We start from the raw sequence: 14,366 nt of genomic DNA on the forward strand, positions 1-14,366 counted from the left end.
CCCCTCCCCCTGCACGGGTGAGCTGGGGGTGGGGCGGGGACTGGGCATGGCTTTCCCCCTGTACCCCCAGGCCCTGCCCCAGGGGAGTCCTCGCCAAGGGATTCGGGAGACCCCAGAAGCATGTCACCCGGGAATGGGGGATTTTAGGAACCAGAGACCTTTGAAAGTTGTGTCTTGATGCCCCTGAGGCCCCCCTCCCCTCTTCCTACCCCACTCCCCCCCTCATCTGGTGATGGGAGAACAGGCCTGAAGACTATACAGCTACTAGCCAGGGCCGGCCAGCACGTTAGGGGCAGGGCCACTTAGGGGGACTTGGGGTTCCTGGAGATGAGCCCCTGACCTTGAGCCCTGGGACTTGTCCCCTGGGGAGAGCCCTGGGCTGGCTTCTTGGGGCTGCTGTCAGGGAGTGGACGGGAGTGGGGTGGCCTGGGCTCCTGGGGCCGCGGAGACGGTGGCTGTTTATGGGAGTTGTTCCTGGCTCCCATGACAGTAGGTGTGCAGGGCGTGGTGGGGGTGGAGGCCCCAGGGGAGAGGGCAGAGGCCACCAGTCCTGGCTCTGTTCTTGACCTCTTCTCAGCCACCATCAGGTCACCTGCCCTCTTCGGGGCTTGGTTTCCTGAGCTTATTCTGAATAAGTGCCCGGGCTGCGGTGGAGGTCAGGGACTAGAGTGTGACTTCCGTGGTGACAGCAGCTCCACTGGGTCTGAACGGCAGACGAGCAGACCGAGGGTGGGAGAGGGGTGCGGCCAGTCAGCAGGGGCCCAGGGGCGGGGAGAAGCCCAGAGGTAGAGCGGAGCCCCTGGCTTTGAACCTGGAGATCCCGGTCATGATCTCTCAGTGCGGCCACGGGGGTAGATGCTTCAGACACACAGTCAGCTGCCCACCAGGGTAGGTGAGCAATGACCTGTACCCCCAGGGGACCAGTGAGGCACAGGTCGTGAGGGCCAGTGGGGCCCGAGGGGGCACAGAACTCTGGGGGGATCTGTGAAGGACAGGGCTCTCCTCAGCAGTGAGGGCAGGCCTGTGAGGGGGGGGGGTCAGGCCCCTGCTGAGCCCCTGACCTTTGAACCTGAGATCTGCTTGGTGGTCTCATGGTGCTGCTGTCAGGGGTAGAGCTGAGGTGAGAGGGCAGCCTTGGGGCGCATGATGTGCTCCGTGTTGGACCCCTCCCCAAGTGGAGGTTCCGTGTCCCCCCCAAGGAGTGGTCTCAGTGTAGCGCGGGGGGCGGGGGCAGTTGTGCTCTGGGAGGCCCAAGGCTGGGCTGGGGGTAAGTGGGCCTTGAGGGCCTGAGTGCTCCCTTCCTGCTCTCCCCATTCACCTGGGACCCCCTCCCCATTTCCCAGGGCAGTGCACCCTCAGAACAGCCTTTCTGCCATCTTTAGGGCAGTATGACCTTGACCTTCTCACTAGGGGTGATAGTGGGAGAGTTGCTTGAAGCCGAGGCTCCTTGGTTTGCACATCCTTTGAGTTGGGTCAGGGGACAGCCCAGCCCACCCCCCCACCCTCATTTCTCTTGTGGGAAAATTTGGAACTTGAGTTTCTGGGGTCCCTAATCCGGACCCTCAGAAAGAGGCAGCTCCCAGGGTCCCTCCCCGCACCCGCCTCCCCCAGACGGAGCGCCAGGCACTGGATGGGCCTGTCTTCCCCACCCCTGCCCCGCTCCACGTGCTTCCCCTCCACCCCCCTGCCCTGCCTGCGCCCCATCCTGCAGCTTGGGAACAGACCACGGAGTCAGATAATCTTTTATTCTGCTTTATTTCGGGGGTTGGGAAGGGGCAAAGGGGGAAGGGCTGGGGGCGGGGTCTCCTCCCCGTGGCAGAAAGCGGTGGTCTGGAGGGAGCCCTCTTAGCTACTCGGCACAGTCCGCTGGCTGTCTCAGTCTCTCGGTGTCCCTCGGAGCCCCTCCGCTTGTTGTGGGCCTCCGGGCCCCTGTGCTGTCAGTGTTGGGGGGCGGCGGAGGGAGCCGCACCGGGCGAGGTCACCCCATCAGTGTCCTGGGAGTCGTGGGGGACTCCTGGGGATGCGAGTCCGGTAAGTACTGGTACGTCGGGACCCTCTGTGGAGCAGCACCATCCAGGTGAGAGCCGGAGGTCAGGGTCAGACAGTCAGTGTTGAGGGAGCTGGACCAGACTGGGGGGGCACTGTGCAGGGGCAGGGGGCGGGTGCTGCTTTGCAGGGTGGCGGGGGTGGAGGAGACACCACAGCACACACCACGAGACGTGGGAGGGGGGAGTCAGGGCCCAGGGGAGCTGGAGCACCGCTGCGGAGGTAGAAGAAGTCAGTGGAGCACCCAAGGTCAGTGTCCCAGGGTGGCCCGAGGTGGCCCCTTGTCACTCCAGGGGGTGGTGGGTCCCTGGCATTTGCTTGCTTGGCTGCCTCTGCTGTGCTGAATTTTCACCTGGCCTTGGGTCATGGGGTCATCTCCTGCTCATCACTGCCTTCTTCTCATTGATCTCACGCCCAGTTGCAGACCTGGCACCTGGTGAATTAAGACGGAGCTGTGTAGCCCTGAGCTGGCTCTGGGTCTCTGATGGTGGAATAGTCTGGTGGTTGGTCCATTGGTACGGACAGAGACTGTTGCTGGTTGATGAGTTGGTTGCATGCCCTTCTCAGGCGGTTCCCCTTGGGTCACCAGGGGCAGGAAGTGGTGCAGGGTCTGAGCGAAGCGGGCCGAGGCACGGGGAGGTGCTGGAGGAAGGTTCTGTGGGGCTGCGGGGTGGCAGGGAGGAGGCGCGCCTAGTCGAGGTCAGCGTCCTCATCGGAGTCGCTGGGCAGTTCCTCCAGCGTGGCTCCTTCTGTGGGCGGGCTTGCCTCGACCTGCGGGGGCAGAGCCTGGGTGTAGACAGTCATCAGGAAGTTGATCAGGGCCCTGGCCGTCAGCTCCCAGTGGATCACGGTGGAGCCCCCTCGGGTGCTGCGGATGTAGGACAGGCGGGCCAGGACCTCGGCCTCGGTGGGAAGGTGCTGGAGGGGCCTGCGAGCGCCCGCAGCGGGGCTCAGGGTCTCCCACACGTCGTCCTGCGCGTCCTGCGAGGTGTCTTGCAGGCCGTCATGCAGGCCAGACTGATGTAAACGTTGCAGGTCGTCTTGCAGGGCTTCTCGCGAGACGACATACTCATCACCCTCGACGTGCGGTGCCAGGAAGTGATGTAAACCCTGGTGGGTCCGGGTGCCCGCGAGGGCAGGGCCCCTGATGCCGAAGAACTGGCACAGCCTCTGCCAGAACCTGGGTGTGATCCGCAAGCCCCGCAGGGCGTGGATCTGCCAGGGGCTGGGGCCCAGGAACAGCTCGGCCAGCTCCTCGGCCGGGAGGGCGTTGGCGCCTACGGGAGGCGGCATCTGGGTGAACAGCTGGGTGACGGCGGTGGCGATGCCACTGCTGGCGAGGAGGGACGTGTCCAGGAAGAGGCTTAGAGAGCGCTGTCGGGGTGGCCGGGCTGGGCCCGCGGTGGGTGCAGGCATCAAAGCCAGGCGCCTCCTGAACTGAAGCATCACGAGGAGTGCGGCCATGGCTAGGTGGTTCTTCCAGAACAGGAGGCCTCGGTAGAAGTGCAGTATGACTGCCCTGACCTGGGCCATGCTGAAGTGGGCTAGGACGCTGTTGAATATCTGGTCCACTGGTACCAGCGCCAGGAACCTCTGCTGGAGGTTCTGCCGATGGGGCTCGTCTGGGTGAAGGGCATCTTTACTCTCCTCTTTGTCCTCTGATTCTGGGGACTGATCCCTGGTGGGGGCCTGCTCGGTGGCAAACATCGCTCGCCTGGTGGTGGGGGTGGCACGGCGCTGCAAGGCCCCCTGGCGGCGGAGTCTCTGCCGGCGGGGCAGGGGCCGGACGTCCTCGAAGCTCGGCATCTCCTTGACGTCGAAGTAGAAGTGGGCGAAGAAGAAGACCCAGTGGCCGGGGAGAAGTACGGTGAGCCTGTCATTGTTCAGAGAGGCTAGATCCTCCTTGTTGAGAAGGATCATGATGGGCTCCTCGGTGTTCTCCAGGTAGCGACACCACACCATGAAGGCAGCCCGGATTGGAAGGATCTTCATCTCTACCGGCGAGGCCTCCACCTCCGTCGGGGAGATGTTGCGAGAGTAGAAAGCGCAGGACACTTTCTTGCCGGTTCGCTTGTCCTCTTGGATCAGGCTGGCGTACAGGGTCGTCTTGGTGACGCCCGTCCGCAAGTAGAACTGGTTCTGGGGCTTGGGGTGGTAGAGGAGGGGCGCGTGGTGGAACGCCCGCTTCAGGCCCCTGAAGGCCTCCTGCTCCTCGTCCCCCCAGGAGAAAGGCAGGTCAGCCCGGAGCCGCCGTATCAGGGGCTCCGTGATGGTGGCGAACCGCTCCACGAAGTGCCGGTAGGGGAAGGCGAATTCCATGAGGTTTCGCAGGGACTTCCTCGACCCAGGGGTGGGGTACCCTGTGATGGTGCTGACGATGCTCTTGTTGAGTTTCACCCCCTTGGGGGTCACGACGAACCCCAGGAACTCGGCAGTGTGCTGGTGGAACTGGCTCCTCTGTAGGGAGCAGTAGACGTGGTGATAGCGGAAGCGGACCAGGACTTGGCGCACGTGTTGGTAGTGCTCCTCCTGGCTCATGGAGTAGACCAGGACGTCCTGCCCGTAGGAGACGACAAAGATACCGATCATGTCCTTTAGGATAAAGTGGATCACACCCTGGGAGATGATAGGGTCTGCGCAGATCGGGAAGGTCTGGTAGCTCGTCATGTTTTGGAGCTCCAAACCGAACGCCACTTTCCATACGTCTTCTGTCTTGTGTATGTTCATGCTTTCCTCCACGATGGTCCCACGCAGCTCCAGCTTGGTGAACCATGTAGCCCCGTGTAACTGGTCGAACATTTCTGGAATCATCTGTACGTAGTCATGCCTGCCGGTCAGCATGTCCTGCAGATCCCAGAATTCCTGCTGCTTGGCTTTTTCTTGCATCCCGGCACTCACAGGTTCCCACGGCGCGTTGGAGGTGCAGTCGTAAAAGGTCTCCTCGCTTTGATCACTGTCTCCAGCCTGCTGAAGCTCAGAGGGCTCTGATTCAGAAAGATCATCGGATCCGTCTGAGCTTGGCTGGTCGGAAGTCTCCTCATCTGCTTCCTTCGGGTTAAACACGTCGGCCAGGTCGGAGTACTGGTGTGGCAATCCGGGCAGCAGGCTTATGGCATGGTCTTCCAGAGCGATGCATGGTGGGGGCGGGCGGAAGCAGTTCTTCAGGCAGTAGGGAGAGTGGAAGGTACAGCGGCCTTTCATCCAGTCGATTTCGGGGATGTGGAGCTGGAGCCACTTGATGCCTAGGATTATGGAGAAGGTGGATGAAGCAACAATGTCGAATTCCAGAGACTCTTGATGGTTCTGGTGCAAACACACCAGGGGTTCGGTGTAGAGCCAGACCGGTTCGTTGCTGATCAGTGAGCTGTCCGCGAACTGGGCCGACTCTGCGTAGGGCTTCTGGTAAAGCTCCACGTGGTGCTCTTGGGCGAATTCTTCATCCATGTAGTTGCTTCTCGCTTCCGAATCAACCAGGGCCTGGACCGCCACGCTGTGGTAGGGGTTCACCCTCACCAGGAATAGCAGGAAGAGGTGGTTGTGTCTGATGTCAGGGTGGAACTGGTTGGGCAGCCAGGTGTTCACGGTCCACCTCTCGGGACCAGGTGAGTCGAGCCAGGTCAGGTGCCGCGGGCGGACCTCCGGGGACAGCCTGAACACCGCCCTTCTCTCGGCCAGCTTGTCCTCTATCTGCAGGACCAGTGCGATCAGGTTTTTCAGTGAATTCGGCTGCGGGATGCGGAACAGATAGTGCCTGATTTCTTCCTTGAGCCCCTGGCACAGGTGGGCCTGGAGGACTTCGTCCGGCCAGCCCAAGGTGGGTATCAGGCTCTGGAACTCATTGATGTATTCGATGGCGGGGCGATCCCCCTGCCTGAGGTGTAACATGGCATCTTCTGCTACCCGCAGGGCCTGGCGGTACTCAAACGTGTCGTTCATGGCTTCCAGGAAGGCCGGGAAGTTGTCAATCACGGAGCTGTCTCTCTCCACCAGGTCACTGGCCCATTCCATAGCCATGCCCGAGAGGTGACTGATGACGTACCCCACTCGAAGGCGGTCATTGCAGAACACTCTTGGGTAGCTCTGTAAGATCAGCTGGCAGAGCACAATGAACTCATGGTATTCTCTGCGATCGCCTGAGAACCGGCTCGGGTTCGGCAGTTGGCCATCGCTGATCGCATTCATCAGGATCTCTTCCGCCACTCGCTGCTGCTCTCTGAGGTCTTGCGTCCGGAAATACAGAGAGATGATGGACCTCACCATGCCCATGACCTCCACTGTTGCGCTATCTGGCTCTTCGGGACTCTCGTCTTCTTCCGACTCAGCCAGGTCAGTGTAGTAGTCTTGGTCTTCCTCGGACTCCCATGGGTTGTCCTCTGCCTCTTCCATTCCACCAGGTGCCCCACCGAATGGACCCCCCTCTTCCAGATGAGAACCCTCGCATGACTCCTCCAAGTCTTGGAGTAGGTCATTGGGTGGATCCTTTATTTCCCTATGTGGGCCACTGGATGGCTCCTCCATGTCTTGGCGGAGATCAATGGACTGCTCTTCCATTTCCTGGGCCAGGCCACCGGCCAGCCCCGCCGCCTCCGCTCCGTAGCCTGGTGGTGTCTCCACAGTGGTGTTGGATGAGCCCTCGGAGGACTCCATTTGTTTTGATGATGGATTCTTACGCTCCATCATCGTCTCAAATGAGTCTTCAGAGGGTTCTATCATTTCGTCGGATGGAAAGGAGTGTTCTCTGAAGACTGGTAAGGTCGTGACGCGTCCAGTCAGTGACTGTGACGGCAGAGATCAGAACCTGGGGCTGGGGAGGCGGGGATTGGAGGAAAGGCAGTGGTTTAGGGTCTCATGAGGTCAGGGTCTCTAGGACAAATTAGATGCCCACCTAGTCTGAATCAGCAGAGGAAATCTCCCTGGGTCTAACTTAGGGCATTCTGTAGAGAGAAAAGATCCTCAACCCCCCTGACCTTTGCACCTTTGCACCTGAGGCTTATTCTGCCTGTCTGGCCTGCCTGCTTCCCCCCACGGCTGTGAGAAATTCACAGTTCATAAATTCTGTGGTGTGATGGGCCCAGAGCGGCCCAGTGGCAGGCAGGCACCTGGCAGGATGCACTGGCTACTTCATTTCAAGCCTGGCACATAGGCCTGGTCAACTTCCCTGCCCTTCTTTGGTCACCAGAAGGTCACAGAGGTCACATCTCAGTGCCATCCAAAGCTTCCCCTGGCAGGCTGGGCCCCCTTGGGGCTGAGGTGGGAATCTCCAGTAGAGATGCCTACTGGTTAGCAAGTTCAGGGCACGAGCAGAAAATGGGCACTTGGCTGCGATCCCGTCAGCTGGGTCAGCTGCCTGAAATAGCTCTTATTTCTTCTCCTAGATTCAAAGGAGACACTGGGGACAGGTGGAAGCCATGATCTGAATTCTGGCTTTTCTATCCCCCACCCCACCCCCACCGAAATACCTACTGTCTGCTAGAGACATGTCATTTGTGACTTAATTCTGACTCGGCATTTTTGCTGATTTTTTTTCTCTTTCACCGACTTGCAGTGCTGAGTTCTCCCCAGCTCTGAGCTGTCAGGGGAGACCTACCAATCATGTCTCCACCTCTCCTAAAATCTCCACTCTCCCAAGACTAGCCCTTCTTGTCTGCGGGGTTCGGGAACTTCAAACATCTGGCCTCAATTCCACTCGTGCAAACATCTTTACAGACCCTCCAATCTCTTTGCCCCAGTGGACACACTTCTCTGTCCTGGGCTGGTTTCCCCCCAACACTGGGGTGTAGCTCATAGAGCTGGGATATTCAGTAAGGTGTGGGGAGGGCATGAGATAATCTTGACATCTGAGTGACTGAAGAACTGATTTTGGAAAATCTTTAGTGGGTCAAGGCTGAATTGACAGAGATGTCTTGGTTGGGATTGTTAACATGCTCCTCTGCTGGTGCAGGGCAAATTGAGTTCTGGCTGTCCAATTAATTAGCTCTACAGTTATCGTTCTTTAGGCATTTAACACTTTTTGTTGCTTCTCAGTTTTGTTTTTAGCCCCCGGGCCAATCTATTAAAAAAAAAAATGCATTCCCTAGCGAAAAACTCCTCATTGGCTAAAATCCAACCTTTCCAACATGATATGCTGCTTCTCAAAATTAAATGCATTCTTGTTAGCATGACAGTTAAATTTAATTCTGCAGTCCCTCTGATTAAGCCTTCACTGTTTATTCGCCATCTACGATATTAAATGCAAACCTGTTAGCATAAAAATTCCTGACACATAAACTCATCAAAATAATTTTTTGGCTAAAATTTAAGGTCTTAAAATAATAGAAAATTCTGATCATGTTTTTCTTTCAAAGTAGAGACTACATTTCTTTAGGTAAAATCGTCATCACCATCCTCATATCCATTATAACAAGATTATATATATAGCACATCTCATAGATTAGCTCATTTCCTCTTCATAAAAGTCCTGTAAACTATATATTATTATTGTAAAATTCCAAGTCACTAATTAAAATACAAAAGTTGACAAATTAATTCATCTGCCAACTCATGTGTTAGAAATAAAAATCTCAGCTGTCTCTTACAGCTCTTAAAACCTTTTGTTGGTTAAAATTTAAAAATTTAAATTGGCTAAAATTAGACATAAAATCTCATTATGTATCTTACAACCATTAAAATGCTTTATTGTCTAAAATTTAAAATAAAAAATTTAAATTGCTTAAGATTTGAATTTAAAACTTAAAATTTTTAAATTGGTAATTTTAAATTGGTTAAAACTTAAAATAGAATTTCTCAGTATGTCTCTTACAACCCTTGAAACCCTTTATTGGCTAAAATTTAAAAAATTAAATTAGCTAAAATTTACAATATAAGATCTCATTATGTATCTTACAACCCTTGAAATGCTTTATTCGCTAAAATTTAAGAATTTAAATTGGCTAAAATTTGAATTTTAAAATTAAAAATTTTAGATTGGCTAAAATTGAAACTATAAAGTCTCAGTTGTCTCTTAAGTATTTTATTGGCTAACACTTAATATTTAAGAATTCAAACTGGCTAAAATTTGAATTTAAAAATCAAAACATTAAATTGGCTTTATATTTTAAAATTAAAAATGTTAAATTGGCTAAAATTTAGAGTACAGAATCTCAGTATGTCTCTAAAAGCTATTAAAACACTGTATTGGCTAATATTTAAAATATAAAAATTTAAATGGGCTAAATTAAAAATTTTGAATGTAAAATCCCTAAATGTCACCTACAACCCTTAAAACCATTTATTGGCTAAAATTTTAAATTGACTAAAATTTTAATATAAAATCTCAGTATATCTTTTAAAACCCTTAAGGTCTTTTATTGACTAAAATAAATTGTTTAAATTTGAATTTTAAAATAAAAAATGTTAAATTGGTTACAATTTAAAATACAGAATCTCAGTGTGTCTCTTAAAACCGTTAATTAGCTAAAAACTGAGCACCTTAGCACAATGATTTAAAAACTAGATTATCCCCTTCTTAATATAAAGTCTACTCTTAATATGTTTATAAATTTGAGGCACCTGATGAAATCCTTCAACTCTCCCAATTTCAACCTAAAATCTGATATCCTTGGCATGTTGTTAAAACCTGATATTACTATATTCTGGATATTACCTGATATTACTAATATTCCTTAACATAGAATTTAAACTTTTAGCAAGATGCATAAAAGTTATCCATAACTTCTCTATTTAAAGCTTACAAAAGTTTCTTTTCATTGACTATAACATGAAGTTCCAATCACTTAGGATAAAATAAAAAACTTTATTATGAATTTATCTGCAAACTGATGGATATTAAAAACCCCAAATCTCACTAAGTCACTTCTTAAACTTTGTGTTATTGGCTTAATTCCAAACCAGTAATTAGACATGATATCAAAGTCTGACCATTTCATTAAAGGCCACACTTGCAAGAAACATGAATTTGGTCTTGTAACTTCTGCTTAAAGTCTTATAATATCTCTAAAGTCCTTAGCATATAGGACCTAAACTCCTTAGCATAAAAGACACATTTTACTGTACAATTTCTCTGCAGCCTTTGTTTATCAAACACAGACATTTTGCCGTATCACTCTCTGAGAATCTCTTAATGGCTAACATCCAAATTCCTTAGCCCGACACAAAAAACCGATCCTGTTCCTCAGATCCTGTTCCCAAACTTCTTAGCATGCTATGTAAATTCAATCCTATAGCCTCTGTATCTCCTGCCCCGCCTCTGTACTACTTGCCATAAACGCTCAATCCGCCACCATACAGCACAGACTGGGTGCAGTTTTGCCAAGGGGTGCCTCGCCTGAACTGTCGATGTGCCCTCATTATCTGCTTCATCAAATCCAGACACCTTAGCCTAAACTATGTTTTACCAGCTAATTCCCCTGGAGATGAAACTCTACTCAGTCATTCTTTAAGATCCTTTATTGGCTAAAATCCAGACGCCTCTACACGAGGTTCAAAAATGAGATCATATCCCTCCTCTGAATGAGATGCTCTCATTGGATGCCTTCAATTCATCCAATTCACACATAAAATCACATCTACTTGGCATGTTATGAAAATCTGAACATACTATTTTTGTCATAAAAATCTGCTCTTGTAGCTCTCCTGAAGTGTGTACATTTGATCATGTAACTCCCCAATTTTAAACTCAAGGTGTTTTCATAGCCTATAACATAAAATCCCAGCTACTCATAAAATGCAACATTTTACCATATAATTTATCATTGGGTTGGTCTATTAGAAAACCCCACACAGCTTACCCTGTCACTCTTTGAAACACTTTATTGGCATAAATCCATACTTATTAGCATGAAATAAAAATCCGATCTTGTCATTCCTTAAAATAAAATTCACACTTTCTAACACAGTCAGTAAACTTTGATCTTGTCACCTCACCTTAAGAATCTTACAATGTCTCTTGATTGTGGAATTATGGAATAAAAATTCAAAATCTTAGCATAAAATGTGAATTTTGTTTGGTAATTTCACTGTAAACTCTTTATCAAATACAACGAAGCTCAGCACATCCCTCTTAGAACTTTTTATTGGCTGAAATCAATTTCCTAGGCACTTGCAAAAATTTCATTGTGTCAGAGCCTCAAAGTAAATTCCACATTTCTTTGCGTATTCCCAGTATTGCTCATGGAATTTCTCTGTTTCAACTTTGTTGTCAACATCAGTCAAATTTCCTTGGTATGCTCTGAAAGTCAGACTTTAGCACCCCCTCAACTCATAAAGGATGTTTTAGCGTGATACTTAAATGAGTGACTTTTACTTTTCTGTCAACAACTTTCCAATGTTTCCTCATTGTCCACTCATAAAATCCAAAGCCTTAAAATATGTTTTATGTTTTTCTGCTTACTTACCTCCCACAAGCAAAAAATCTCCCCATCATATTTCTTCAAACCCATGCGCAAGAATCCAAACTCCTTAGCGTAATTATAAAAGTTTGATGTATCACTTCTCAGTAATAAAGTCCAGATTACTTCCCTCCAAACTCTGTATCTATTCATGAGGCCGCCCCCAGCCCCCGCTTAAAATCTTTTTAACCATCACTAACAAAATGTCTCCACATCTTAGCATGGCACCCCCATTTAATCACGATATCCTCAGTTTAAAATCCTTAACATTTCATGTCCATAACATAAAATCCAATTGCCTGAGCATGAAATGAAAATTGGACCAAGTGTTTGTTATATTGAAAAATATTTACATGGCTCTTTATTAGTTAGAGTAGAAAGCCTAAACTTGCATGAAATCAAAATTTTTTTATTGTCTCGCTTCAGTTCCTTATTCCTTTCACACTTCCCTCCTGAAAGACTAAGGTTCGTTACTTCTTGTGCCCCCAAATGCATCTTGATTTCATTGTCACAGATCATTTTTTTTTGAACTTGTCTCTGTACCTATGATTCATTAATTCATATAGAATGTCCTGACTTTTTCTTTTGGGCCAGACATTATGCTAGACCCCCACTCTAGCATGAAGAAATGGAGGCAGCCTTGCCTTGCAGAACATTACCAGCCAAGAGATGAGGACCACGCACCCTCGTGTTCAGTACTGTGCCAGAGGTGAGCTTGGGGTCTCAGGGCAGGGCCAGGGGTCTCCCTGAATCCCTGGTGAGAGCTCTCTTGAGGCTCCACTGGGCTCAGCTGTCTGTCCCTCTGCCAGGACTTTGGGCATCATCAGGGCCTGGGTCCTGCTGCATATTGCTTTAGAAACCAGTGCGGGCTTCCTTCTTACCCCTGTCCTCCATGGGCCCACCTGTCGCAGCTCTATGCAGCCCAAGAGTCTGCCCCTGCCTCTGCTCTGGGCTCTAAAGAAGTATTATTCCCAGTCCTGTAAACGCAGCTGGGATCATGTTGAAGTCTCAAGGCTCACGAAAATTTCTTTGAGCAATATCTACTGACTTGGAAATTCTTAACCTTACCAAAAAAAAAACCCTCCAAAATCCAGGATGTGCAGCTGGTTTAGTGCAGCTGGTTTGGGTTCTTGGCTTTGGATTCTCTTTCCCCTCCCGACACTCATAGACAGACAATCCAGCCTCACCACCTTCGGTGCCCGGAGCCTTCTCGGTCAGGTCAGCTCCTTGCTCGCCTCTGAGCAAGTGGCCCATTGGGTCAGGGCTGCCAACGTGTGTCTATGAAGGGTTGGGTGTGGAGGAGAGGCGGGGGGCCAATCCCTCAGCGAATACTTCTCTCCCCGCGCCCCCCCCACCCCGTCAGCTCACTTGTGCAGTAAAGGAAATCTGATTTTAAAAATAGAGCTTGGAAGAGGAGATGAGAGGATGTTTAGGGGCAGGGTTTGAGCCTGGGGCAGGGGGTGGGCGTGGAGGAGTTAAGGGAGGTGAGGACATGTTGCCGGCCTCCCAGGTGCTGGCTGCCACAACTGGAGCAATGACCCCTCCCCCCCGCCCAGCTCTCAGGGCACCTGAAGTCAGGTGAAGACCCCGGCCTGCCCCGCCCGGCCTCTAGGCCGTGCTCAGAACCATGTGGACTCAATGGACACAACTGTGGGGTCGGGGGGCCTCGGTGGTCTGAGTGCCCTCACGTGCCCCTTCCGCTGCCCTGGTCCTGGCTGCTGGCATGGACGGAGGGGAGCATCCAGATGTGGGTGGGCATACAGGGGCGCTAGGAGGGCCACAGGCTGTTGTTTGTTATTCTGTTAGATTAGTGCCAAGGTCAGCGTGCGCAGACGAGGCTGGGGGCCCTTCTTGGTTCCCCTGGTATGGACCAGGGGCATGGTCCCCCTCTGCATTCAGCTGGCTGGTCAGGAGCAGAGGAGGAGGGTGCTGGGAGTTCTGAGGGGGATTCCCGAGGGTCCTATGAAGAGCTGGGCTTGGGTGCTGGGTCCCTGGGACCTTCAGGAACTGCTGGCTGAGCAGAGTTCAAGTCAGGGGTCCCCCCCTCCTGGGCACTCAACCCCCTGATGTGTGCCAAAGACCCCCTTGGTCTTTCCCAGATGGGAGACCTCTCTCACTGATCCCAAACAGCGAGTCTCCATCCTCCTTTTCCTTCCCCTGGGGCAGGGGGCACTAGGGATAGAGGGGCTAGGCTGTCAGGCCCCACTGGGCCTTGGACATCACTGAGGACACTACTGTCTGGAAAGCGGATGCTGTGATTCAAGAAGACAGTGAGTACTGTTCCCTGGGCTCCTCCTCCACCTCCAGCCGGGGCGGGGCAGGGGTCCTCCTGGAGAGGGTCTGCACAGCCCTTCGCTTCCCCCTCCAGCTATCCAGGGAGCGGGCAGTGCCCCTGACCCAGCCGTGTTCCCTCCGCTGAGTGCCTGCGCACCCTCCACTTGACGGGCGGCTCCAGGGGGCAGCTGGCTCACTCTGCCCAGAATAACCAGGGGGGACGGGGAGAGTGCCGCCTGCGGGCGGGGCTGGGAGAGGGGTCAGGCGGCCAGCGGCCTCCTTCTTTGGGCTGCCCTGATCGGCAGGGCCAACCAGCTGCTCCCCAGGACTGCTCTTGCCTTTCAAGGCAAGCGGGCAGGGGAGGGCGCCGGGACCAGCTGCCAGCCCTGGGCCCTCGCTGACTTTCAGCGTGCCCTTCTCCTGACCCTCAGTTTCCCCAGAGCTGCAGGGATGCTTGGGGAGGGGTCTTCTCATGTGGCTCCTATAGTTCAAGGGTCCTGAGAGGGGTCTGAGGGGTGACCCTGGGGAGCAGGGGTGTGAGGAGGGGTTGTCTGAGTATGTGTGTGCATGCTAAGTCGCTTCAGTCGTATCCAACTCTTTGTGACCCTATGGACCGTAGCCCACCAGGCTCCTCTGTTCATGGGGATTCTCTAGGCAAGA

The 14,366-nt window shown here is 52.0% G+C and overlaps 1 protein-coding gene across 1 annotated transcript; it reads right to left on the bottom strand.

Moving 5' to 3' along the window:
* Nucleotides 1-2,407: 2,407 nt before the first annotated feature.
* Nucleotides 2,408-6,759, bottom strand: RTL1 (retrotransposon Gag like 1). The gene has a single exon (XM_043434661.1). The coding sequence runs from the start codon at nucleotides 6,757-6,759 to the stop codon at nucleotides 2,737-2,739; it is 4,023 nt and encodes a 1,340-aa protein (XP_043290596.1). The 3' UTR covers nucleotides 2,408-2,736.
* Between the last annotated feature and the right edge of the window lie 7,607 nt (nucleotides 6,760-14,366).

Source organism: Cervus canadensis, chromosome 17 (genome assembly GCF_019320065.1).
Source record: "Cervus canadensis isolate Bull #8, Minnesota chromosome 17, ASM1932006v1, whole genome shotgun sequence".
Taxonomy (NCBI): Eukaryota; Metazoa; Chordata; class Mammalia; order Artiodactyla; family Cervidae; genus Cervus; species Cervus canadensis.

Excerpts from the sequence above, each read along its gene's own strand:
- RTL1 (XM_043434661.1), bottom strand. The coding sequence starts at position 6,759 with ATGATAGAACCCTCTGAAGACTCATTTGAGACGATGATGGAGCGTAAG.